This window comes from Phascolarctos cinereus, unplaced genomic scaffold, assembly GCF_003287225.1.
Source record: "Phascolarctos cinereus isolate Bilbo 61053 unplaced genomic scaffold, phaCin_HiC Scaffold_4;HRSCAF=312, whole genome shotgun sequence".
NCBI classification, from domain to species: Eukaryota; Metazoa; Chordata; class Mammalia; order Diprotodontia; family Phascolarctidae; genus Phascolarctos; species Phascolarctos cinereus.
The window spans coordinates 697,441,790-697,467,492 of NW_027555847.1; the positions used below are offsets into that span (position 1 = coordinate 697,441,790).

The following is a 25,703-nucleotide window of genomic DNA, read 5'->3' on the forward strand; positions in this document are numbered from 1 at the left end:
GGCGGTGGGAAGCCGGGGGGCGGCAGGGGGATGGCCGTCGCCAGCACTGCCGGGGTGGTGACTGATGAGTTCACCACGATGGGCTTGGGGCAGTCGGTGCTGGTGATGGGTGTGGAGGGCAGCTCATCATCTGAAATCTCCATGTCCTCACCTGAGGACTGCTGACCCTGAAGAGAGAGAAGACAGGGTAGGCGGCTCCCTCCCTCCCTCCCTCATCCCCCAGCCCGACTGAGCTGCCACGGAGGTGTTACTGCCTCTAGCGCACCAGTCAGTCAAAAAGAGTTTGCTGAGCACCTACTGTGTGTCAGGAGCCATGCTCATCCCCCAAAAGAAGAACCAATTCTTGTGCTTAAGGAGCATCCCATGTCTCAAAATCACAGTGATGGGGTGGTGAGAACACTGACTTCAGAGTCACAGGTTTGTAGGTCCACAGCCAGCTGAGACCTGAGAGATCATTTAGGTCACCCCCTCCTTTTAGAGAGAAACTGAGGCTCAGGTGGAGAGGACCCGAGTTAAATGATGGCTCGGCCTCTTTCCTCATCTGTCAAATGGGGGCAGGCTCCAGAGATAGGAATAACCAAGACCACTTTAAAAAAAAACCCAACAAAACTTGGATGACCACCAGATGGCACCCTTCATTACAGGCAGCGGCAGGGACCCGGGCTGAAGGTGAGTGAGCCAGGGGAGGAAGTGTCCCTGGGCAGCCTCTCATGCTCCAGCTCATTCTTCTGCGGGACCTTTGTGTCCTCAAGGGGAAGTCAGGGGGATGGGGGAGGGGAGAGAAAGGTGAAGGGGGGAGTCAGGTAGATGGGAGAGGGGAAAGTCAGGTAGGTGGGGGAGGGGGAAATCAGGTAGATGGGGGAGGGGGGAGTCAGGTAGATGGCGGAGGGGACAGAAAGGTGGATGGGGGAGGGGAGAGAAAGGTAGATGGGGGAGGGAAAGTCAGGTGAATGGGGACAGGGAAATCAGGTAGATGGGGGAGGGGAGAGCCAGGTAGATGGGGAGGGGGGAAATCAGGTAAATGGGGGAGGGGGAAGAAGTCAGGTAGACATCAGAGAGAGGGAACCAGAAAGTGAGCCTCCCAGGAGGTCCCAGTGGATTTAGTTAGACAATCTGGGTTCAAATTCAGCTTCAGCCACTTACAACTTGGTGACCTTACAGCCCATGAACACCTGCCCTGGATGTTTCCTTCTCTATAACCAGGAGGGAGGCTGGCTGGCCTGGGCCACCACTGAGGCCTCTCCCAGGTCCAACCCACCCACCCAGAATTACCACACAAACATACTTTAAAAAAAATTATTTCCTGGAAAGTCAAAAAAAAAATTATCTGGCTTGTAAACTGGAGGGCTGGCTCTAAATTTGTTGGGGCTTGTTCTGAAACGAGAGGAATCCCAGGGTTACGTAAGAAGCTTACTTTGTAAACTACCAAGTATTTCTATGGGGCAGACCAGCTGACCACCAAAGGTAGTGATTTTATCATAGATCATAGATTTAGACCCACCTGAGGGTGTCCCAACACCCTTATTTTACAGGTAAGGGAACTGAAGCCTGGGAAAGAAGTGACTGGCTCAAGGTCACTAAGATACTAAAGAGGAAGTGAAAGGCTTAAAACACAGGTTTTCTAACACTAAACTCGGGGTTCTTTCCATCGGGCTGGGAGTGGACTTCTGCGTCAGCTCCACAGTCCATTTGGGCACTGATAGGGCAGCGTTCCCATGTCTGGAAGTGATCCTCTAGAGGCTGTATATTAGTGAGAGAATTCCTGTCAACTTCCTCTTGCTGATAAGTCATGGAGAGTTCCCGGGGGTACCTGATAGTGTTGTTATTATTACTTTATGCGTATAATGCTTTAAGGCCTGCAAAGTGCTTTACAAATATATCATTTCAGTCTCCAAACTACCATATGAGCTAGGTGCCTTTATTCTCCCCATTGTACAGATGAGGAAAGTGAGGCTGAGAAGGTCAGATTACTCACCCAGGGTCACACAGCTTAGTGTCTGACATCAGATGTGAACCAAGGCCTCCCTGACTCTGGGTCCATCACTTCATCTACTACAGCCTCACACAGCTGAAGTTAAAGAGTTTAGAAATGCTCCCCCCACCCCATCCTACCCACTCAGAGGCCTCCTGGGTAAAAACTGGGATTATGGGGAGAGATGACTCCGATATACAGGATGAGGTAGGTCTTGCCCTTTCCATACAGCTAGCCTTGGGCCCTGAGGGTTCAATCCATTAGGAGAAAACTGATGCCTCCCCCCACAACAAAGACACACAGCTCCTGCCTCGAGAACCATGTCAGGAGGGGGGTGGAAATCTGCTGGGTTATTTAAATCCTTCATTTGTAGTCAGCTGCACTTGGAAGAGTGGGAAGGTGTGTGAGTAAATACACACACACACACACACACACACACACACACACACACACACACACTCAGATACAGTTGCCCAGGCTCATAAGCCTACATTCCCTGCCACCCCACACCCCTAAAAAGACCTGCCTCCCCTAAGTGGGGACAAGGAGTTGTAGAACAGAGAACCTGTGGTGTTGGGGGGGGGTTATATCTCCTATTCCCCATCCCTCATCTAGACTCACTCCTCCCCAGCTCACAGCTGATCTGAGAGATCCCTGAAGAAACTTCCTCCTTGCTCTGGAGTCTGGAAGTCCTTGGGGCTGCCTGGGCTTGCAGGTGACCCGAGCTGGGATGTGGGCACAGCTGCACACTCTCTCCTTGGGGCTACCCACCCACAGAGGGGACAGACACAGTCCCCAGGCCTCTTGACTCCTAGCCAAAAGCACACGCCATGCCGAAGCCAGGTCTGCAATGTCACGGGAGCTAGAGAAGAAGCTAGGTGTCCCCAGCCCCTCACTTTCCCTGGATTGTAGACATGCAGAGCAGGTGCAGCTACAGGCTTTTAATTAGGTCGGGTCTTGGAATAGGGGCACCTGGTGTCAGACAGGCAGGCAGCAGGGAGTGAATCCTGCTGCCTCCTGGGGGTCTAGTCTCTCCACCTCTAGCTGCCTATGGAAAGATTCTTACAGGGTGTAGAGGCAGGGCTGGGAAGCTCTCCTAGGCTCCCTCCCTCCCAGCTCTTCCTCTTGCTTCTCTCCCCCCCCCTTGTCTTCCTCCTTTCATCCAATCACTTCACCTCAAAAAGCCTCAGTTGCCTCATCTGTGAAATGGGGTCAATAATGATCCCTGCTCTGCCTCCATCCGGGTGGTATGAGGATCAAGGAACCCCTGGCTATGGAAATCACTTTGTTAAAATACATGGACCCAGTTCCATCCTATAGTGGAGGGTATGACACTGGGGAGGGTCTAGGAGGGGACTACAGTTTTAGAAGTCAGGAAGGACCACTGTCTCTCCAGCTTTCAGTGGATTTGCTCCAAGACCTCCCCCCAACTTGGCCCCTTCCATATCTATTGGCTAAGCATTGGGGTTCTGACTAGTGTGAGCCAAGGTAGGACCTCAAAAACCTAGGTCTCCCTCTACAAAATGCCCCCTTCCCGGTATTCCACCTCAGCCTGAGCTGCGGGGGGCCCTCCCCCAGTGTTCCCCAGCCTCCGTCTAGTTCTCTCCGGCCCAAGGAAAAGAGGAGACCAGGAAACACCAAAATGTCTTTTCCTGACCCTCCATCCACCCTGTTTATTTCTGCCAGCCTCTCCCGGGGCCCCTCCTCTGCTCAGAGCCGGCCCATACTAATTATAGACTCATTAATTACCCTGGTTAAGGGGAGGGGAAGATGGGGCCTGGATGATTAGAAGGGAGGAGACAACCTTGCCCCTTCTAGGCACCTGGCAGGTTCTGGGCACGCACTGCAGACAGGTCCCTCCCGTGGCCCAGCCTCCAGGAGTGCTGGGATCTGGGATGTTGTTATTTTGTCCTGGCCCCTAGGGGAAGTGGGGCGGGGCAGCGGAGATGCTTTAGGAAACCTGGAGGAGAAGCTGGATACCTGGGTCCCAGGGGCCTAGTCCTATTACTGACTCTGGAGGAAGAGGGAAACCCTTTTCTTTTTTTGGAGGGGGGGAGGAATCAGCAAACCCCCAAACTGTCTTTCTTTCCCTTGTCCAGTATGGCAGAGGCAGAGAGAGAGAGAGAGAGAGAGAGAGAGAGAGAGAGAGAGAGAGAGAGAGAGAGAGAGAGAGAGAGAGAGAGAGAGAGAGAGAGTGAGAGAGAGAGAAGCAGCCTGGATCTGGGGGACACTATATGTATGTATGATCTGACTTTCCCTTCCAAGGAGAAAGTTCAGGTCCAAAAGCTGGCAAAAAAGGTGGCAACCTGTCTGCCTGGGCCTCCGTTCTGGGGACACCATGGGCAGGTGGGGAGCAGAGCAGGGGATGAGGAGGAGAGCCGGCCTGAGGCACCCTGAATCAGCGAGGCCACGCAGGTATCTGCCTCCCAGAGCCAGCACGTGGGTCCAGACCTCCCTCTTCCTGGCCACGAATCAAACCACTGAGAAATGAGAGTGAGGGAAACCCTTGCCTGCCAGTTCTTATCACACCCGTTGGGCTTCCTTTCTGAGGCCAGCATGAGGACCTCAAGCGGCCAGGATCACTTCAGAGTTCCTCATTTTCAATCTCACCCACCTAGGGCCTGGCTAGACTCCCCAACCTCTAGGTTGGCATCGCCCCCACCCCTGCTCCTCGACACCAAGCTTCTGCCTAATCTGCCCCCCACCCCCCCAGCTGGACCCAGGGCACCCCTGAGCCTCAACACCAGGCAGTTGAGAGTATCAAGTCCAAAGACCTAGTTTTAGGGAAGGGGAAACTGAGGCCTGGGGGAGGTAGTATCCTAAAACTAGGGTTGGAAGGCACTTCATCAGAAATTGAGCCCAAAGGGCAGCTAGGTGGCGCAGTGGATACAACACAGGCCTTGAAGTCAGGAAGACCCGAGTTCAAATTCAGCCTCAGACACGTAACACTAGCTGTGTGATCTTGGGCAAGTCACTTAACTTCACTGCCTAGCCAAAAAAATTAAATTACAAAGGGGAAACCAAAATTTAGTGGAGATAAAAATGTCCTTTTGTTTCCCATCCAGGTGCATAAACCCCCTGAAATCTATGCCTGGAGCCCCAAGTGGGTGTTTAACTCAGGCTAAGTATGCCTATTCTAGGTTATCGTGAGTAACAGTGGTAATAACCGCCACTCACTAGTACCTCACTGACTACGTGCCCGGCACTGTGCTAAGCACCTTACAACTATTATCTCCTCTGATCCTCACAATAACCCTAGGAGGGAGACACTACTATTATTATTATCATCCCTACTTTACAAATGAGGAAACAGAGGCAAACAGCACATGTGATTTGTCCAGGGTCACACACCTAGTAAGTGTCTGGGGCAGGATTTGAACTCAGGTCTTCCTGACTCTGGGCCCTGTTTCACAGATGAGGAAGCTGAGAGGTCTAGCGCCTCATCCAGGGTCACTCAGCCCATACTAAGTGTTGGTGTGTCTGCCTCCAACTCCCTCCACAGCACTAACGTCATCTCCTCTCAAACAAGATGAACGTTGGTCAAATCGTTTAGAAACCTCAAGATGCTATAAGACTGTCAGATAATTTCAGAAGACTAGGTGACCCTGGGACTCAGTTTCTTCATCTCTAAAGTGAGACTTGCTCTGACTCTCTCCCTCATGGGGTGGTAGGGGAAGGCCTTCAGAACAAACAGAAGGCAGAGGTTATTGTTTGGCTGTGAGAGGTAGCCACTGGTCCAGGGCCCCACAGGATGTAACTGGGGGGTGGGGCCCAAAGTCCATCTGGAAACTGCCTTGGGGGTCCCACAGGGGCCACATTCTATCCACTGACTGAGATCCACCTATGAGCTCATACACGGCCCATCTCCTTCCCCAGCCGGCCCTCTCTCACCCTCCCCATCTCAGGGCAAGACCCCATCCCTTACCCCACACTTAGGCATTAGGCTGGTGGTAGGAGACCCTAAGACTTTTTAGGCTATATCACCGCTCCCCCCTGCTGAAAGAAACAGGCCAGAGGAGAAGATGGGACCCCTTCCCTGTCTAAGGCTCCCTTCCCCCAGCACACTGCCTGCCATCCCAGAACACCACAAAGCTCCAAGCTAAGGCAGGATCCACCTGGGCAGATGGCCCTAACCCTTCCCCTTCTTCTCCCCTCTCCAGTGGTTCCAAAAAGGACAAAGTGCTCTTTTCCAGCGGGAGCTCCAGGACCTTAATCAAAGGCTCCCAGGGCCGGCAGCCCACCCACAGAGAGCAGAGTGGTCCCATCCTTGGGCCAAAACACTGCCCACACTCTTGGCCCCCCAGGCAGATGGCCGTGGGGTGTGAAGGACTAGCGCTCTTGCTGGGTACTGGAGAGGTTGAGACAGTTCAGGCCCCAAGGATAGGAAGAAGTCAGGATAACATAAATCCACAGATAACCCCCCCAAAACCCAGCCACAAGCTCTTCTCTGTCCCTAAGAGTGACAATTCCCTTCTCTGTCCCTTCTGGAACCTTATTCATCCTTTCTCTACCTCACTTTAAGCCTGTCGGGAATTTCTCTCTCCTCTTGCTCTAAACTGGGCCCAGTCCACAAGCGGACAGCCAGGCCTTGTTTGGTGGTAGCTTGGCCAAGATTGAGCCAGAATCTTGAATGGGTGAGCGGGGATGGGAACTGGCATTGGGCATCCCATCCTCTCACCTACCTCCTTCAGGAGTATGGGGGGAGGGAAGAGGTCCTTGAAAGTGTCCCACCCTGTGCGATAGCAGGGCTATCTTAGCTGGCTCTGTCCTCTGCAGCTGCTGCAGGTGCCCTGACCTGGAGATGCTGCTGGGGTAATGAATCCTACCAACCTCAGCATTTGGAAGGACAGTGGCCTGGGAAGGGAAAGCTCAGGCTCTTCCGTCTGCTATCTGCGGGACCTTTGGCAAGTCATTTAATCAGTTTCCTCATGAGTAAAAGGAAGTGGGGGGAGGAGGCTAAGGTCTCTTCCAGCTTCACACCTAGGGGTGAGAATCTAGACAGGACTCCCGGGTCCTCGACGTTTATGGCTCCACTCTCAGGAGGCCGGACACCTAACAGATATGGCTGTGGGGCTGAGGAGTGCGTGACAAAGTCCCAGCAAGAAGGCACATCTCCGTCTCCTTGGTGGACCCTAGGGGATAACCTGGCTGGGGACAGGATGGGGGGAGAGACGGTCCAAAGAGGAAAAGAAAGGTCCGAAGAGAGGGCAAAAGGGAGGCCGAAGGGAAGAGAAGAGACATCAGTCCTGACCCCTGACAGGACCAGAGACAGCTCTCCAGGAGAGGCCATGACTTTGTGATCTGGACGTATTTTAAGTGGGCTGGAAGGTGGTGCTTTCCCACCCTGAGTAGAGCCAGGGCTGTTCTGTCCCACTCCTCTCTGCCCCAACAGGGAAGAGGAGCAGGAGTGGGGAAGATAGGTGCGAGTACTGCAGGAATCTCCAACGCACCCCTTTGGAAGCACCTCTGTGGGCTCAGGCCCAGAGGCCCTCTCTAGCCCCCAGCCCCCCAAGTTGGGTTGGGGTAAATCAGGAACACAGCTGTTCTTCCCTCCCTTCTGTCAACAAGGGGAGGAGGAAAGGAGATCAGGAAATGTCTCTCCCCAGGGACTCCCTGAACTCCTCTGTTTAAGAAATCTGGCTAAGAAGCCAGGGCTGGCAGGGCAGGGGCCCCAGTATGGGCTGGGATCCCCACTCTCTCGCCCATATTCAGAGTTAAAGGCAGAAAAGGCTGTGAACATCTCAAAAGAAGGGAGAGGGGCCGGGGGCGCGATCTGGCCCCTGGGAGAAGCAGGCCAAGTGGTCCTTATCTGGACCAGATAGCAGGGAACTGAGCAGGAAGGCTAGACTGAGCCTCGTCCAAGCCAACACTTGTGCCCTCCCACAAGGGAAGCCTGTCATTAACCAGCCGTGTGACCTTCGGCCTGTCACCCGCTCCCAGGTCTACAATCCTAAAGACTCCCTGAGGTTTCAGAGCCTGCAGCCTTGTGCTCTCCTGTTCACGCTAAAGGGGAAGAGGACAGCAGAGACCACAGACTGAGCAGGCTCCCCGGGTACTGCACTTACCTCATCCATCTTCTCTGAGGTCGGCGTCCTCTCCCCAGCCATCTCCTTGGCCGTCTCGGCCCCATGGCCCAGAAGACCGGTTGGGTCAGGGGGGGCCTGGCTCAGGCGGGGGGCGGGGACCCAGGCCCAGGGCCAAGCCCAGGTCCTCCTCATCGTCCGAGTCTGGCAGGGGGGTTGGGCTGATGTCCTCCAGGCCCGTGCTGGAGGGGCGGGAGGAGGGGGTCTGGCCTCGGAAGCCTGGCTGGGAATTGGAGCCAAAAGTGGGCAGTGGGGAAAGCTGAGAGGAAGAGGAGGAGATGGGGCTGCCTTCCATGCGCAGCTCTGTGTCCGAATCGTGCTCCCGCAGGAAAGGCAGTTTGGTTCTCTGCTCCTTCAGTAACATCTCAATGCGGGAGTCGAGGCTGTCATGCGGCTTCTCCGAGGACGGCGGAGACGACTCCAGGGTCGGTGTCCCGGGGCTGATGCAACGCTCAGGGCTCCAGCCAAAGCTGGGGCCCCCGCCAGGCTCCAGGCTGTTCAGCTCGGGGGGCGGCGGTGGCGGCGGCGGCCCAGGGGGAGTCTCGGGTCGCTCTTTGGCCACAGAACCAACAAGAGCGGGGGGCTCAGCCGGGGGCTGTGCCCGGCGGTACTCGCCACCATCCCGGCCCCCCTGGCCAAAGGCCGGCATGGTCACTGGCTCCTCAGGGTGCGGGGCAAACAGGGCTGGAGCCTGGTACGGGGAGAAGGCCGACTTGTAGTTGGTGCTAGTGTGGCCCAGGGGGGCCGAAGGGGGAGTATGGGAATACTGGGGGGCCTCTGGCTGCACGTGGGGCTTGTAGGAGCCGCTTCCACCCCCTCCCACCCCGCTGCTGCCGCTGGTGGTGGCGGCAGCGGCGGCAGCGAGCGGCAGCAGCCCCAAACGTGTGCTCGGAGGAGCGGAAAGCCCCGGACGAGTTGTGCACGTAGTGGTGCTCGTGCCGGCGGTTGTATGCGTCCGTGAACTTGGTCTCGTGACGGCGGGCCTTGTAGCCTGCGTCCTGGCTGTAGTGGTAAGAGGGCGTGGGCTGGCGGCTGGAGTAGCTGGAGTCTTGGGAGAAGGGGGTGCCCAGGCGGGGCGTGAGAGGTGTGCACTGGCCGTAGGAGTTGGGGGTGTCCAGGCGGCTGCTGGAATAGGCGGTATCGTGGGAGAAGGGCGTGCTGCTGTTGGGAGTGACCGATGCCGAGGAGCCGGCTGAGGCTGCGCTACTGCTACTGTCCTTCAGGCGCTTCAAGGCATCCGTTAACTAGATGGGGGCAAGGGGAGGGGGGGAGAGGCATGAGCCAGGGAGGCAGCCGGCCCCCAGCAAGTTCCAACCTACCCTGCCAGACCTTTCTCCAATAAACTCCCCCAATATGTTGCACAGATTTAGATATCTCTATACATTCACGCTTCATCTCCCTGCTTCAAGGCAGGAACTTTGACACTTTCATCTTGTCTTGGCTCCCCGGCACAGAGGAGGCACTTGGGAAATATCTACCATCCCTCAAGGACAGGTTCAGAGCCCAGAAACCAAACCCACTCTACCACGGCCCATCTGTGAGATACTCAGCCACTCACTTCAACTCTCTCTGCCTTCCCTCGGATCAGGCTGCCACCAAGGGGACATCCCTTTCCATTCTAAAGCAGATGCGAACCCCATCCAAGCTATCTCCAGCTTCCTGAATCTGTGCTCAGCTAGTTCTCTCTAGGTCTGGGACGGCATCTCCCCTCCACCCCATCCTCACCCCCTGCCCACCAATGCCAGTCTCGGCAGAGGCCCAACAAGGAAGGAGTAAGATTAATGACAGTAAGAGCTCACACCTCATGTTTACTAAGCATTTTCCTCACAACAAACCTGCCAAGTCAGAAAGCCCAATTATTGTTACACCCATTGCACAGCTGAGAAAACCGAGGCTCAAGAAAGGGCAATAAGAAAATACAATCGAAGAGGGAAGAACACAATCTCTCCTAAGTGTAGAGTTAGTGGCAAAACCACTCACTTCAGTTTTGTCTCCCGATATCTAAAGATCTTTCTTTAATAGGCTCATTAAATCATGGATCCTGAGGGGAAAGGGACCATGGGCCTGCAAGTTCAATTCCCCTCACTGTACAGATAAGGAAACTGATGCCCAGGGAGACAAAGTCATTTAAGTAATTAATTTATTTACTAATTTATCAAGAGCACTGATTTAGAGCTAAAAGAGGAAAGGGGTACTGAATCCCAGAGAGAGAAAATAACTTACCCATGGCCACTGAAGTTGTAAGTAGAAGGGCTGGGATAAAGACAAAACTCATACAAGGAGGCAAAGGCCAGAGTTTGGGGGTGAGGATCTGTCCTCACTTTACTGCAAAGGGGTGCAGGGTCCCTCTCTAGGTGCTGCTCCCCACCCCCCACTTGGGGGCTCAGGGTGGGATCCTCTTACCCCATCGACCCACACACACACTCTCTCATACTGTCACTCTCTTCCTCAAAATACAAGTTCATTCTGGGCTTCTGACCCAAATCCCCTATAGCTGAGACTTGTTTCAAAGCAAAGATTCCTTTCCCTAAAATAAAAAAAAAAAAGATTCCCTTTACAGGAGAGCTCTTTCTGAACCCATCTCCTGGGTAAACTGAGGCATACTTGTCGACTAATTCAGCCTGGAAAACGGAGGAGTGCCTTTAACTTCCAGGGACTGGGAGAGGGAAAGAGAGGGAGAAGAAGGAGAGAAAGAATCCAGATCATGCCAAGAAGCTGAGAGAGAGAGAGAGAGAGAGAGAGAGAGAGAGAGAGAGAGAGAGAGAGAGAGAGAGACACACACACACACAGACAGAAGACAGACAGACAGACAGACAGACAAAAGTTGTGGAGGAGGACCGAGAGGAAAGTCAAAGAATATTTAGTGAGAAAAACAAAAAGGCAGGTGGTTTGTTTGAGCAGCTGAAGAATTATAGTCCCTGCTCCCTCTTCTCCATCAAAGTTTCTTCTGCAGGGCAGGGTCCATGACCGGGGATAGAGCTAGGCTCCCCCCACACACAAGGAGGTGGAGGTAGGCTGGAATGGAAGTGGATGGGACCACCTGGGCCCCTGTGGTCCCATCATGAGAAATACCAGCACACAGGTCAGATCCCATGAGGGTACCTAAAGACTTCTGGGGTGACAGGGAGAGAGATTTTGCTGGGCTAATTAGCCCCATATGGGCTTCTCCCTGTTCCGGAGATGTCTGCTGGAGGGGGATATTGGTTAATGCTTAAAGGGATACAGGAAGCAGTAACACCCAGAGGAAGCAATTTTTCTCTCAAGCATGGAAGCTTTTAGTTTCTTGGGAAGTAAGGGGCAAAAGAGGAACAGACATTTATTAAGTACCTACTGTGTGCCAGGCACCATACTAAGTTGCTTTACAAGTATCTCATCTGATCCTCACAACACCACTAGAAGGTAGGTACTATTCTTGCCATTTTATAATTGAGGAAACTGAGACAGACGGCAGTCAAGTGACTTGCCCAGGGTCACACTGCTGGTACATGTCTGAGACTGGATCTAAACTCACGTCTTCCTGACTTCAGGTCTGGCACTCTATCCACTGTACCACCTAACTACAGGGTCAAAAAGGTCCTACTAGGAGGGGGCAGCTAGAGCGCCCACCCTGGAGTCAGGAGGACCTGAGTTCAAATCCGGCCTCAGACACTTGACACTACCTGTGTGACCCTGGGCAAGTCACTTGAACCCCACTGCCACACACAAAAAAAAGGTCCTACTAGGAAGCTGAGTCTTACATGCTAGGGGCCAAGGAGAGGGTTAATAGGAAGTAGGGATAGGACCCTCCAACGCTGGGGAGACAAGGATCTGAGACACGGGGCTCAGCTGGGAGCTCTGCCCGTGGGGAGGAGCCCACTGGGGCACAAAGTTTGTTGTTGTTTCTCAGGATTTTTACATTTGAAAAAGAAAGGGAAGAAAACGGTTCCCTGGGGCCCCTGGGTGATCCCTCACCACGTCCTGGGTGAGGCAGCTCAGAACCTAACAAGGGGGATGGGTGAGAGCCTGCAGAGCAAAAAACTCGCCAGCCTGGAAGTCTGGCCCCCATTCTGCCACTGTGGGCTCTAGGCCAAGCTCATCTCCTTGGTGAGCCTCAGTTTTCCCCAGGACAGTGCATTCCCTCTATTGCACTTAGCACAGGGACAGGGCACACAAAGTTCCACACAAAGAGCACCCTCCCTGGGGGTCGGAACTGCTTTGGACAGAACACATGATGAACTGGGGGCTCCAGAGTCACAAAGGACAAAGCAGAACCCCTCCCCACCACTCATCTTTCCCCCTTGACCTAGTTGTGAAGAATCTGCATTCTGCTTTACACACATTATCTTATCTGAACTTTACAACTATCACAGGGACAGAAGTAGTGCAGGTATTATTCCCATTCTACAGATGTGAAAATTGAGCCTAATAGTCACAGACTGTCAGGAATAGACTCTGAATCCAGGTCTTCCTTCTGCTAAGTCCAGCACTTCTGGCCACCTCTGTAAAGCCACTTCTTTCATGACTTTCTTTTCTACCCCCCCCTCCTGACACAGACACACAAACACATCAACCCCACAAGGGTCAGCTAAGGCTGAGAAAGTTGGGAGAGACAAAAAAAATCACAGGGCCCCCACAGGGAATCGCCCAACTTACCTGCAAAGTTTTATTGACCGTCGGGGAGGCGTCCAGCTCGATGCCCACTGGGAGGGTCTGGGGGAGTGTACAGGCCATTCACCAGCAACTCATAGAATCGCATTCGAGTTTCGCCTGCGCAGACCACGGGGAAGAAGACGTCTAATTAAGTGAGCAGGGACGACCCGGCCTCTTACCTCTGCACTGAATGCCTGCTTGCCAGGGACTACCCGGGGCAGCCCAGGCTCTAGAGGGATAGCTGTGGAAATAAGGTATGGAGCAGTACAGGAGAGAGTAGGAAAGTAGACTCTAAGCCTATTTTTTTCTCTGATGATCCTAACTGCAAGTGATACACACCCAGCCCTGGGTCTGCTAAAGGCAGTGGAGAAGACACCAGATGGGTGGGTGACAGGGAAAGTCACTGTCTCCCCTTTTAAAATGAAAAGGGGGCCATCTTCAGCGGTCCTGATCTATATCTGGCCACTGGACCCTTCTCCGGAGGAGAGAATGAGGCTGGTAACTCTGCACGGTCTCCCCCCAACCTTAAATTAAATTCACTTCCAGTCACGGCATCACCTTCCTGATGCCATGGTCCTCTTCAACAAACCACAACAAAATGAAAGGGTAAGGGAGCTCTAAGGGCTGGCATTCTGACCCTGATACCTTAAGTGGTCCTGATTCTTCCTTTCCCTGAAGGGGTTATGGTCCAGGCAGCTGTGGGGATCAAGCCAGGTCCCCCAAAACCCTGAACTCTGATAACTCAGTTACTCTCTCCAGATATCCTTCGATGTTCAGAAGCTGAGCTCAGCACCCCAATGCCTCTTCCCTCTACAGAAGTTGGGGGTATCTGATCAAATACCCTACTCTTTGGGCTTTTAAAATCATACAGTTCAGGCACTGACAAAGCAACTGATTCCCCCCCAGGCAAAGGCCTCCCAAGGGGCTTGCGTTTCACTGGAGGACTTCATAATGAACATGGGTGCTGGGATGGATACCTCAGATCTAGGGATGAGAATGAGTGGATGTCCCACGGGTTATTTTTTAAAACCCTCAACTTGGAGGATACTGTTCAAAAGAGATCTGGGGTGAGGACAGAAAGCCAGGAGCATACACACACACCACTAGGTGGGTTTTGTTTTGGTTTCTGGGTTTTTTTGGGTTGGGAGTGAGAAGATACATAGAACCACACAGCAGTACAAGCAACCATAATATCACAGTTGGAGACTTGGAAGGGACCTCCGAGTCCATCTGGTCTGACCTCATTTTACAGAGGAGGAAACTGAGGCCTAGACAAGTAGCTTGCTCAATCTGGACTGGGTCCTATGACAGCTGCCAATCACAGCATCTCAAGCATTGGCTGTGGCCTCCTAGTCCAAACTGCACCTAAGCAGGTGTCCAACTTCCACCGCTCATTCAGTAACAAGTCCTGTGCACATCTGCAAAGATCCCACTGACTTTCCTTCTTCTCCTCTATTCCACATCTCTGGCTGAGCCAACCCCTCCTCTCACCCCAATCCCTAAAGCTAAAAAGGTATCAACCCCTTCTGCCAGAATTACTGGCCCATGGAGCCTCACAGCTGCAGACAACCCAGACCGCATGGTAAGCCACCTTAATTATCAGTATTTATGTAACCCATGACCCCTCTAGGGCACGGTTGAAATATGCAAAGCACCTCCATTCCTTGAGTTACAGTAAACTTTCCTCTTTTCTTGAAATACAAGATCTGTGACTGGTATCTTCAGGACCTTTTCAATCAGACCTGATTAATTAACCAAGAGTATGTATGTGTGTGGGGATCAGGGTAGGAACTCTCTTTCTCAGCTTGCTAAGAGGTCACACCTTAGGCCCCCCCCCCCCAGTCTGAAGAAACGGTGCTGGATCTGGACCCAGAGCGTCAGAATTTTAAAGTCACTAGAAATTAGAAAGAAGGGGGGCATAGCTGAGAAAGAAGGCTGGGACACTCCACTTCCAGTGCCATTTTATGCTTCCCCAGTCCCACCACTGTGCCTAGCCCTGGATCACTACGTTAATTGATCGCCGGGTAAAGGAATCCCAGAATCTAAGAGCTGGAAGGAATCTCACTGCAATCTGGTGAAGGACTGGCCTATTCTAGATGAGAGGGAGGGTAGAATTTTTTCCCCCTGGATTCTTCATCCTGTTCTTCTCTTATTCCAGGTATCTACGCTAATGGCTCACTGAAAACTAGAAAGGCCAGTCCTGCCTTACAAGTCACCAGGCAGAGCCACTTCCCGCCCAGCCAGGCTTGTGCCACCCAGGAAACCGCTCAAAACTCAGGAACTCTGCCCAGTGTCTCCTGGGTTTGGGGCAGAAATGACAGGCTTAACAGGGAAGAAGGCACATTCAGTCTGCATTCTCCATCTGGATCAGAATTCCTCCCCGTATGTGAGAGCCCCGAAAGGGGAAAAGAAAATACAATTTTGACTAAAACTCTTGAGAGAAGTCCACTGACAAATCCTGAAGAGGGGGTATTGGGGATCCCTGCCACAGGTCAGTGGGATAGCCACCAGTATCCAGGAGAAAGAATGGAAGAATGGGGGCAAACAAGCGACTCATATTCTGCCACCACCACCCCCAGTTTGTCCTCTTTCCTGTTTTTAGAGGCAGATTGCACAGGCATGTTTTTTTTTTCACACTGTGGAGGGATTCCTGCAGAGAGGAAATGCTGCTATCCCTTTAAGAGGGAGTGTGGAAAGAAACACACAGTTGTCAACCCCTGTGCAGGATTCTGAAGCAGCCCGGCTTCATCATTCACTATTTATCAATGAAATAGCTGCCCCGGGGAGATGGGGGTAGGTTGGCTCCCTTTCCAGGAGGGACCACAATTTCATTCCACCACTTTATTTACAGAAGGCCCCCGTAGTCACTCCCAGCATGCAAAATCATCCCCCCACCTTTCAAAAGATACAAACACCCCAGTAAACAAAAGGGGGCCCCAACAGCACAGGGGACCATTTAAAACCAAGACACAAAGGCTGGTAGGGGGGAGCTATGGAGGCACTGGGGGAGCAGGGTAAACCCAACTGGGACTAATTTTCTGAGTGGTCCCGGGGGGGGGGGGGGGTGGCCAAGGACTGGAACATTTTGTAAATTACAGCTTGTCTCCTAGCAACAGACAACACATTGGGCTCCACGTGATTCTGCCAGGGGTAGGGAAGGGGGGGGCAAAAAAAGGGAGGAGGCTTCAGAAGGGAAAAAATTGAGCTAAAACCCAACATTCCCTAACTGAGAAGGGGGGGGAAGAGGAAGCAGTTTGAGGAGGAATGATGAATGATCGAGATGAGCAGCTTCTTCCAAGTCCCTCACCTTCGAGCTAGCTGCTCCAGGATTTACCCACCTTTAGTGTCCAGCTCCACGTGAATGATGTTACCCATGACCGAGGTGTTGTGTAAATGTTGCACGGCCTCCCGAGCCCCCTTTACGGTGGCAAAAACCACCTTGGCAATGCCCAGATGTTTCTTGTTCTTGGGGTTGTAAAGGATCTCCACCTCCTCCACCTCCCCATATTTCTTGCACATGTCGGTCAGGAAGTTTTCCCTGATGTTGTCATTGAGTTTGGCAAAAGTCACCTGCTTGGGAGGCACCGGCCCCACGTAGAATTCATCGATCTGGGGGGGAGGGAATTTGAGGGAAGAAGGGGTAATCAAGATTGAAAAAATTAAAATTTAAAAGGAATGCTGATACTTGCAAGCATCATGCCACCAGTGTCCCCCTGTCCCAAACCTTAAAGGATTAGAAAATAAATAAATATATATACATTTTTTTTAAATGCACGCGGGCGGGGACAGAAAGCCAAGGATTAAATCGTTTGGAACGTGGAAGTCCTAGGGTTCGGAAGGAAGGGGGGGGATATGAAACAGTTTCCCTTGCGGCCGCCGGGCCCCCCCCCCCCCCCCCCCCCCGCTCAGGGGCCTTCCCCCCTTTAAATTGAAGGAGAGGGCAGTTCTGGGGAGATGTTCCCTAGTGTCAGTGACACCCCCTACCTCAAGAGCTGAACCCCTCCTGGGGATGCCTCTGGAAACACACCCCTTCCAGGCCAGTGGGACAGAGTATCCACAGCCTCCCTCCCTCCCTCCCTCCCCTACAATCTGGATGGTTGTTGCAATGTTGACAGCAGAAAGAAGCCGGGCTGCTCTAAACACCAGTTTGCCCCCCCCTCTTTTCCATACACACACATAGACAGGCGGGAACCGGGGCCATGTCCTTCCCAACGGTATTTTAGAATTCGGGGTAACTCCCCCCCTCCATAAGTCCCAAGTTCCCTGTCTAGGGAGAGGGGTCACTACCTTGAATTTGGGGACACGAAGTTCCAACTCCTTAGTTTTTGTCCATGTCCTTCTGACTCTCGGGTCCTCGATTTTCACCGAGAGAAAGCACTGGGTCTAGGGGGGAGAGTGGGAAAGAAAAAAAATAGAGTTCTGAGATTGAAGGCAGGGGGGTGGGGGTGGAAACACATATACACCTCCAGGGAAATGTGGATAGAGGAAGCAGCCCCTTCCTCTCCATGCTCCCTCCTCCCCCATGTGTCAAAAGTCAGGTGCTGAAAGAATGGGGGGGACAAACCCGGCTGGACCTGGGAACCTGACAGTTGAACACTGTCGGGGGGAGTGGGGGGAAAGGCTACTGAGGGTTTCCCCCTGACGTTTCCATCGAAACGGGAGGGGGGAGGTCCCGGCAGGTCCTCTTGCTCTTTGGGCCCTGGAAGGAGGAGGAAGAAGGGGGGTGCTATCTATGTTTCAGCAAAGAAGGAAGGGAAGAAAGACATCCCCCCACTCCACTCACAGCCTTGCTGAAATGCTGTCCATCGTAACGGTAGAGTTTATGCTGTCCCTTCTTCAGCTCGGGGTCAATAATCAACTTGTAACTTCTCCAATGGTGGTTTCTCTTCTCCCCCGAAGGTCCAGGCTGCTGGTGGTGGTGGTGGCTACTGCTCTCCATGCCGTTAACCCAACCTGAAAAACGACCGACACCAACTTGTGTCTCTCCCGCAGAGGCAAGGGCGGCTTTCAAAAATTAAAAAAAAAAATTGCCCCCCCAAAGCCTCCACCCCTCCCCCCGCCCGAGCCTTCCCCGTCTCCAAAAAACCCGGTGATTATTTTTGTAAAAGAAGAGCGGAGCAGCCAGCCCGCTCGCCTGCCCGTCTGCCCGCCAGGCAGCCAGCCGGCCAGCCACCAGGCTGCCCGCTGCCCCCTTCCCCGGGCGGACAGGAGCGATCCCGGGCTAGGGAGCAGGCAGTGGCGGCGGCGGCGGCGGCAGCAGCCTGAGATGAGCGGCGGCGGCGGTGGCGGTGGTGGCCGGGGCAGAAGGGGGGAGCTCACTTGAACTCTGCTTTTTGCCATGATCTTCGGCGTGGCTGCTCCCTCGCCCCCCGGCCCGGATCCCTCGGAAGGCCATGGTGCCGCTGGGGCTCGGGGCTGGGGGGTCGCGGGCCGCCACCAGCCCGCTCCCGCTCCTCCTCCTCCCAGCCACCCCCCCAGCCTGGCTCCGCCGCGGCCTCCGCTGGCCTCTCCCGGGGAGGGGGGAGGGAGAGAAGGAGGGAAGGGGAGGGGAGGGGAAGGAGGGAGGGGAGAGGAAGGGGGGAGGGGGAAATAGGGAGCCCCTGCTTACATCCCCGCCGGGCGCCGGCCTCCCTGCGCGACCAGCCTGTACATGGTGTTCCCCGCGGGAGCCGAGGCTGGGGCGGCCGGACCGGGGGCTAGCTGAGGCTGCTGCTGCGGCTGCTGCGGCGGCGGCGGCTGCTGCTGCTGCCGCTGCTGGAGGAGGCGGCTGGCGGCAGCGGCTCGGCTCCCAGTCCCCGCACATCCCACAATACACCGCTATGGAGCCCGACCCAATCTCTCACCCTCCTCCTCCTTCCTCCTCCTCCTCCTCCTCCTCCACTCTCCTCTCCCCCTGGCGCTCGCAGCAGCTGCGCTGCAACACCCCCCCCCCGCCAAGGCCACCCCCCAACCTACTCTCCCCCAGCCTGGGGCGGAGGCCCGAGGGCCTGGGCTGGGGGGTGGGAGGGAGGCCCGGGGGACTGGCTTTTAATTAATGCATTTTATTATCTCTGGAGGAGGATCGGGATTTTGACTAGGAGGGAGGATTTGAGAAAGGGGGAGGGGGTTCCCTTCCTCCTCCCTCTCCCGAAATTGGTTTCCCCCGGGCCCACAGTGTCCGGGCGCAGCCAGCGTTTACCTTCGGCCTCCTACACTGTTTTAGAAACAAGACGGACTGGAGGTGGGACCTCCTGACTTTGGGGTGGGTTTTATTTTGGGGGTATGTGTGTATGTGTGTTTGAAGTCGAGGGAGCCTCGGCGCGGGATCTCCTAGGGCTGCAATCGAGGGATACCCCTTCCTCTCCCTGCTCTCCCTCTTCCTCCTCCTCCTCCTCCTCGTCTCGCCCTGCTCCCCCAGCAACCTCGGAGCAGAGAACAGGATTTCCAAATTAGCATTACGCTGCAATCATTGGGCTTCGCTGGAAGGATGCAGACCGACCTCAGCGTGCTTTTCTTTCCTCCCCTCTTCTTCCCCTCCCCCTTTTGGAGGAAGGACTTTTTCCCTCCTCCTCCACCTTTTTCTTTTTTTTCTTTTCTTTTTTTTTAATCTGTCCGGGGCACGTCAAATCTACCCCCCCACACACTTTCCCCAAACTCGAGTGAGTCGCTTTCTACATTCATTTTTTTTTCTTTATTAAAGGTCCTGGGACTGGCGGCGACCAATCAGCGCGCAGCTTCCATTTGGTCGCTTCTCCCCTAAAGCACCCGGTGCTTCTTCTCGATTACACTATTACAGTGGAGGCGGGGGGGGGGGGCGGGGAGGGGGAAGCAATGGGTGTTGTTTTTTTTTCCCCCCCTTCCCCTCCCTCCCGGCCTCCTCCTGGCTGAAGAGGAGGCTGCCTGTCTTGCTTCGGCTTCACGGCGGTTCGTCTCATATTGGGGGGTATTTTGGGGGTTTGTAATTGGGCCGTGGTGCAGTAATTGGCTGATTCAGGGCGCCAGGGCCCTTGGGCCAATCAGCGCGAAGCTTCTATGGGGCTTGAGTTATTAGACGCGGATCTCCAAACATCCGTCATCAGACAAGCCAAGGAGAGGCCAACATTCAGGGAGCCATTTTTCTGCCATGGAATTAAATGGCCAAGTGGGTTTTCCTTTGTTCCAAAAGGGGGAACGCTTTTCCTTTGACTCCACCATCCAGTGCAGGATTGCCCCGTGTTTTATCCAATGTTGGTCACCAATGCTAAAGGACCGATGGAAGAAGGAAGACTTCAGTTTTTTAAAAAATGATTTTGGATTTTGCTTTTTTCTCCTTATGACCTGGAATCCATCTTTGTCTTGTATAACTAGGTCATAGCCCACCATTAATGTCAGCAGTTTAAAAATTTTGAATCCAAAAAAACTTAAGTAAATAACATATTTGTTTACTTTTTTCCTTTTTTTTTTGGCTGGGGGTGTGGGGAAGGGGCTTGAGCTGTCTAATCTGTATCCTCTTGACTGAACAATAAATTTTTTAAAATATATATATAACTTCCTCTATTAAACACTTATACCTGGCCATCTTATTAACTCCTCTCCTTCTCTCTTAACAAGGTAATGTTTTAAATGTAGAGTTTTAGGAAATAATGAATTCTGGCCGTACTAAGCCACAAGAATGTAAGCCATTATGCTATGTTGTTCTTTTAAATTCTTCTCTGTTGTAAGTACCCAATCCATTCTGTCCTTATTTCGGTTCAGTGTTCATGTGAATGTTACCTAAATGTCCTAATTTCTGAGCCTTCATCTATCTGCATGTCTGTTTTTGTTTCTCCTTGTCGAATTTCAGAGCCAAATTCGTGCCTTTAAACGATGAGATAGCTTTAGGCTTTAAGAAATGTTTTAACTACAGTAAATGCTAGCTAGCTTTATTCCCAATTAGCTGGTCGATTTTCTTTAAGCAACCTCTCTTTTGAGGGCGACAGCTCTGGTTTCTCCAGTCTTGGGGGGGGCAGGGAAGAGAGAAGAAAGCCCCACTCTTATGCAGACTGAACTGGTCACAGGAAACTAGATTGAAACCCCTTCAAACAAGCCCTAAGCAATTGCTGGCAAGCTGCGTTATTAAACTGGGCAGCCTTTTCTCTAGTTGTTGGGGTGACCGGGGTGCGAAGTGGCTAACTCTCCTTTGTCTCCCGTTTTGTTTGAAGCGTCTGTTTTTTACCTTTTGCCTCTGAAATGACTCTAAATACCCTTGCCCTAGCCAGCCCCACCGCCGAAGCCAGCAAGCCTTTGGCCGAACCCTGGGAAAAGTTTGCTGAATTCGAAGGCGAGATGAAATGACATGACACTGTAATTGACAAAAAGGTAGTGACCTTCTCTTCCCCCCCCATAATAATAATAATTACAATCCAAACAAACTCCAACAAAATGGTGGGTTTTTTTTCTTACTAATAACATCACCAAACCAACGCCCAAGTTCACCTTCCAGACTCCATAGCGCCAAGCTGAGCACCGGTAAGTAAAAAACGTGCCTTTTAAAAGCCCTTGGAGCAAAACCGGCTAGAGCAGGCCCTGCTCAGCAGATTGCCTAGAGCCGAGGGACTGAGCTTGCCTGGGTTTCCAAGCTGCTTGTCGGTTGTAGTTGGCAAGGAGGGGCAGACAATATGGACAGTGGAGAAAGGCTGGATAGATACACTTTGGGATGGGTGGGGTGGGGATGGGGGTGGGGGTCTTCCTACCAAAGGACTTGGTGTATTTCTCTTTGGGACTGAGGGGGTGCTTTGAGTGACTCCTTTCCTGCCTTCGGAGGGACAGGGCGCTCCCCTATCAAGCTCTCTGCAACCCCCACACCCTTGACCACCCCCGCTGCTGGGGGGGGGACGACTGCCGCTTTTCTCCATCACTCATCCAAGCTTCTCCCCATTGCCGTCCACGATCTCGCAGTTTGAGGAAAACCAAGGAAAACAGTGGTTTAGGTTGGGGTTTTAATCTGCCCCTCCAGGGGGGCTCAGCTTGCCAAATTTAGGGGCTTTTCTTCCCGCTGGAATTTTGTGGGGGGGACCTTCTTCGATCCTCCTGCCACCCCGCCTGGCCGGGGCAGCGTAGCATGGCTCCCCCCGACCCCTGGACGGCTTGGGCAGCGAAAGAGAGGACAAGGGGAACGGCGTCCATCTTGGCGCCATGACGCAGCAGTCTTTCCCGGGCTGCTGCAATCCTGCCTTGTTCTTCTCTGCCCCAGCTCGTTTCCTCCTCCCTCTCCCACCCCGCTGCGCTCCAGTTTTATTTTGAGGTTCCAAGAGCGCGCCCAGGGTGGTTCGGGCGGGCGGGTTAGGGCCGGGGCTTCTGGGCACGGGGACGCCTGGCCCGGCCGGGGTGGCCCGGGCTAGGCTGGGCTGGGCTGCTTGCTAATGGCCGCTTCGAGCTTTCTCTCTCTCTCTCTTTTCCTCTCCTGCTGCAGCTGCGGGTTCTGGAGCAGGAGGTGGCTTCGCTGAGCTGCAGGGCCTGTCCACGCCTGGCTTGGCTCTGGGTAAATCATACTTTCGGGCTGAGTTGGAGTGGGGTTTGTTTTTTTTTTATTTGGTGTGGTTGCTTTTTTTTTTCTTTCTTTGGTGTTTTTTCTTTTGCATAGGTCTAGGTTTTAATTTTTTTATCTTCTCCCTAACACTAGCTTGGCAGGGTCGTCGGGGCAGTCTAGGGGGAGGACTGGGAGCCAGCTTTTCCTGGGCTTCTGTTTGCTAAGCCAGCAGGCTTGGAGGGGAAGAAAAGACAGGCGCCATTTCGTGCGCTGGAGGCAGCTACTTCGTGCTAGAGGAAGGGGGGTGGGGTGCGGAGGGAGGGCGGTGGCTGCAAGTGGGGGAGGGGATCGGAGGGGAGGGCGGGCTGACTGTAATCAGAGAGCCCGGGGCCCGGGCCAGCCACCGCCTCCTCCTTCCACCTCCGCCTCCTGCGAGCTCTGCGCTCCGGTGGGGGAGGGGAGAGCTGCTCTTAAAGCCGTAGGCAGCTCCCCCTCCCCCCAGCCGCAGACAAAGGGGAGGGGGAAGGAAGGCGGTGGGGGAGGGGTGACCCTGGGAGATCCCTTTCCTCTGTCGGTCTCCTCCTCCCTTCCAGAGCCTGTTCTGTCTCTAAGCTTCCTTGGGGACTAGGGAGACAGTTCCCTCTCTCTTAGGAGGCCCCCAAACCAGGGCTCGCAGCCACTTGGCTCTAAATTGAGATGGGGGAGGGGGCAGCAACTGGGTGTTGAGAGAGAGGAGGACGACCCTTCTCCGTCCAGTTCCCCAAAGCCCTTTTCAGGGTCAGCCCTACCAGGCAGACAGCAACCCTGAGAGAGGCAGTGGAGGGTTGGGTGGGACCTCAACCTATTGGGTGATGACCTTGGTTGTTTTTCCCCCCTCAACCCCCTCCCCCATTCCCAGTCAGGATGCTCAGAAACTCGGGGCTCACTTGGATACCTGGGACACACGGAAGCAGGCGGAGCCAGCCAGGGGTAAGAGTGAGTGCCCAGGGTCCGACCCGACCTTAGCCTTCCCAAGCCACACGTTCTGTTATTCAATCCAGTACTTGCAAGCCTTCTCCCCGCTTAGTTAAGAGAAGTTTGTACCCCAAGTTCTGGGTGGGACCGGGATTGGCACCAGGGCCGACAAAGACAAACACATCCCTTGCAGTAACTGGGTGTCTGGGGACCGAATTCCAAAGATGAAGCCCTGGTTTCTCATTTGTTGGATGGCCTTTGGGGTTCCCCCCTGCTCCCTATCTCCTGCTCTGATGGTGAACCCAGGCTCTGGCTTGAGCTGGGCTTCAAGTTCTCCAGGACTTGGCAAGGGCAGGGCACCCCTGAAACCCCATCCCTGGAGAGAATTGGAAGTAGTTCATTATTTAGGGGAGGGGGCCGGGAGAGGTTGGGCTCCTTCACGCTGGTTTCTCCATTCCGGAGCCATTCGGTAAGTCCCTTTGCTCTAGGAGCCTTTTTCTCCCAGTGTGGGTGGGGAGGAGGGCTGAAGCAGCCTTGGAAACTGGCTTTATAAATGGCAGCGGTTTCCTGCCTCTCCTCTCCCAGTGAAAGGCCTTTGGCGGCTCTGTTTCTCTGCTCCCCTCCCCCATCACCCCCTGCAACCCCTCTGCTGAGCCTGGCACGTCAGTTTTCCCGCAGCAGAGTCTTGTTCAGAAAGTTATAAACCCCAGGCCTTGGGGACTTAAGGATTCTGACTCCACAATAAAAACAGGAAAAACATGTTTGGTCTTTGTATGTTTGCTCAGTTCTGGATCTGGCAGTAAACAAGCTCTCCCTCCCCCTTGGCTGGATGAGGCCCTATCTTTCCCCTGGGCCTCCCAGAACAGTGACCAAGGTCACAGAACCTTTCTAGCTGTTCAGATGCTTGGCCTTTGGCCCGGGCTCCCCACCTCCCCTCCCCCACAGCCGACAAGGCCTTTCTTTCCCTATCTTCAGCACCCCACCCCCAGCTGAATTCCTCTGAATTTGCTTTCCTGGTTTATGTTGTAGCCAAAAATGGGGGTCTTGTCGACTCCCCACGTGGGCTCCATTGATGGATACATCTGGTGCTGGTTTTTAAAGAGGGACTCCTTGTGGGCTCGACCTAGCAGCCTGGGAAATCTTGGGCAGTGAGGCTACCTTGGCCCAAGAGCCCACTTTGGGGGCCCCAAAGCCGCCCGAAGCTTTTCTAGCCAGAGGCACTGGGCCCCCTTTGGTTTGCCCGCCGAGAGATGGAAGAAAGCCACTGGGACTCAGCACGCCTAGCAAGAACGGGTCGACCCCCAGTTGCCTTCCCAGCTTGGCCGTAAGGTAGGTAGCCTGCCTGTCCCTTACCCACGTGGTGGTCTGCCTGCTCCGGCCCCCCTTTTCCCCTTGAGTGGAGGCTGATTTGAGGAGGGAGAATAAGCCCCAAACAAGATGGGGGTGCTGTGGGGGAGCTCCTGTACGGTTGACAGTGTCTTTGAGGCCCGGGGCCCCCTGGGTGGCTGATAGAGCCGTGAACCTGCTTGGCCTGTTTCAGGCCCTCCTGCCCTTCCCCTCCCCCAGCGGAGATGAGTTCGATCTGTTTCCTACTTGGCTGCCAAGCCGAGAGCTGTGAGTCTGTCCACCACCCTCCATCCGCCTGGTCTCTTCTGCAGTCTCTGGCCTACCGTATTTACTAGCATAAGGCCGGTCCTGGGGGTGGGGGGAGGAAAATGATGTGACCTCTTGGATTATCTGGCTGGGGCCGTTTGAGGGAAAGAGGTAACCCATGTGTCATTACGGTCACTTTCTTTCCTGCTCCACCGGGTCTCTAAGAAAATGGAGGAGGGGGGGAGCGGAAGTCAGCCCTTTCTGAGCCTACGCCAGGCCCTCCTTGCTCCCCGCCCCCCCTTCCCTGAGCTGTCTCCACCTTTCTCTCCCTGGGACCAGAAAGCACTTTAGATAGAGATCTTCAAAAGCCCGGTACTTGGTTTAATAACTTAATAAATGTTCTATCTAATCCAGTTTTAACGAGAAGAGGAAACTGAGGTTCTGGGTGTGCCTAAACAAGGTTCAGACCCTCTTTAACCCTCTCCCATGTTAACCAATCTCCTTCCCTTACTGTAGTATATTTGTGTTACACTTATTTCCCCAGAAAATTCAGACTCCTTGAGGGGTGGGGTCATTTTTCTGTCTTTCTATCCCCAGTACGTTGCCCGCAGCTGTTTAAATGTTTGAACTGAATGAGCAGGAGAGGAAGGATTAAAACCCAAGATTTAGGATCATTGATTTTGACCTGAAAGGTGCCTTATCAACCATCTAGCCCTGCCTCCAGGCATAACAGATAAGGAAATTAAAGCCGGGGGATTGACTTAACCTAAGCTCTGATCACTTTGAAGGGACTTCCGAAAGCCATCCAACTCAACCTTTTTTACTAATGAGGAAACTGAGACTCAGCGAGTTGCAAGATTTGAATTCAGAACTTCTAACTTCAAATATAGCTCTCTGGCTTCAGACCCAGACCACCTCTTTTCCACTAACCCAGTTTTGGAACCTCTTCTGTCTCCCACCCTTATGCCTCAGGCCTAGTGACACCTCCCTCCCCTCTGTTTCCCCT

The 25,703-nt window shown here is 53.7% G+C and overlaps 1 protein-coding gene and 1 long non-coding RNA gene across 3 annotated transcripts in view; one reads left to right on the top strand and one right to left on the bottom strand.

Moving 5' to 3' along the window:
- SETD1B (SET domain containing 1B, histone lysine methyltransferase) overlaps positions 1-18,198 on the bottom strand; it is a 37,757-nt gene extending 19,559 nt beyond the window's left edge. Inside the window, 10 exon segments of the mRNA XM_078154281.1 lie at positions 1-167; positions 8,038-8,130; positions 8,132-8,908; positions 8,910-9,299; positions 12,688-12,750; positions 12,752-12,801; positions 16,023-16,293; positions 16,972-17,067; positions 17,468-17,637; positions 18,004-18,198. Coding sequence (XP_078010407.1) covers positions 1-167; positions 8,038-8,130; positions 8,132-8,908; positions 8,910-9,299; positions 12,688-12,750; positions 12,752-12,801; positions 16,023-16,293; positions 16,972-17,067; positions 17,468-17,637; positions 18,004-18,079 — 2,153 coding nt within the window. The 5' untranslated portion in view covers positions 18,080-18,198.
- Positions 18,199-18,289: 91 nt separating this feature from the next.
- LOC144457123 (uncharacterized) lies at positions 18,290-23,863 on the top strand. 2 transcript variants are annotated; one of them, XR_013486472.1, is made up of 3 exons: positions 18,290-21,000; positions 22,094-22,162; positions 23,049-23,863. It is a non-coding gene; the product is annotated as an uncharacterized LOC144457123 (long non-coding RNA). The 2 variants fall into 2 exon arrangements; XR_013486473.1 differs by lacking the exon at positions 22,094-22,162 and having other exon boundaries at positions 18,290-21,150.
- The last annotated feature ends 1,840 nt before the right edge of the window (positions 23,864-25,703 follow it).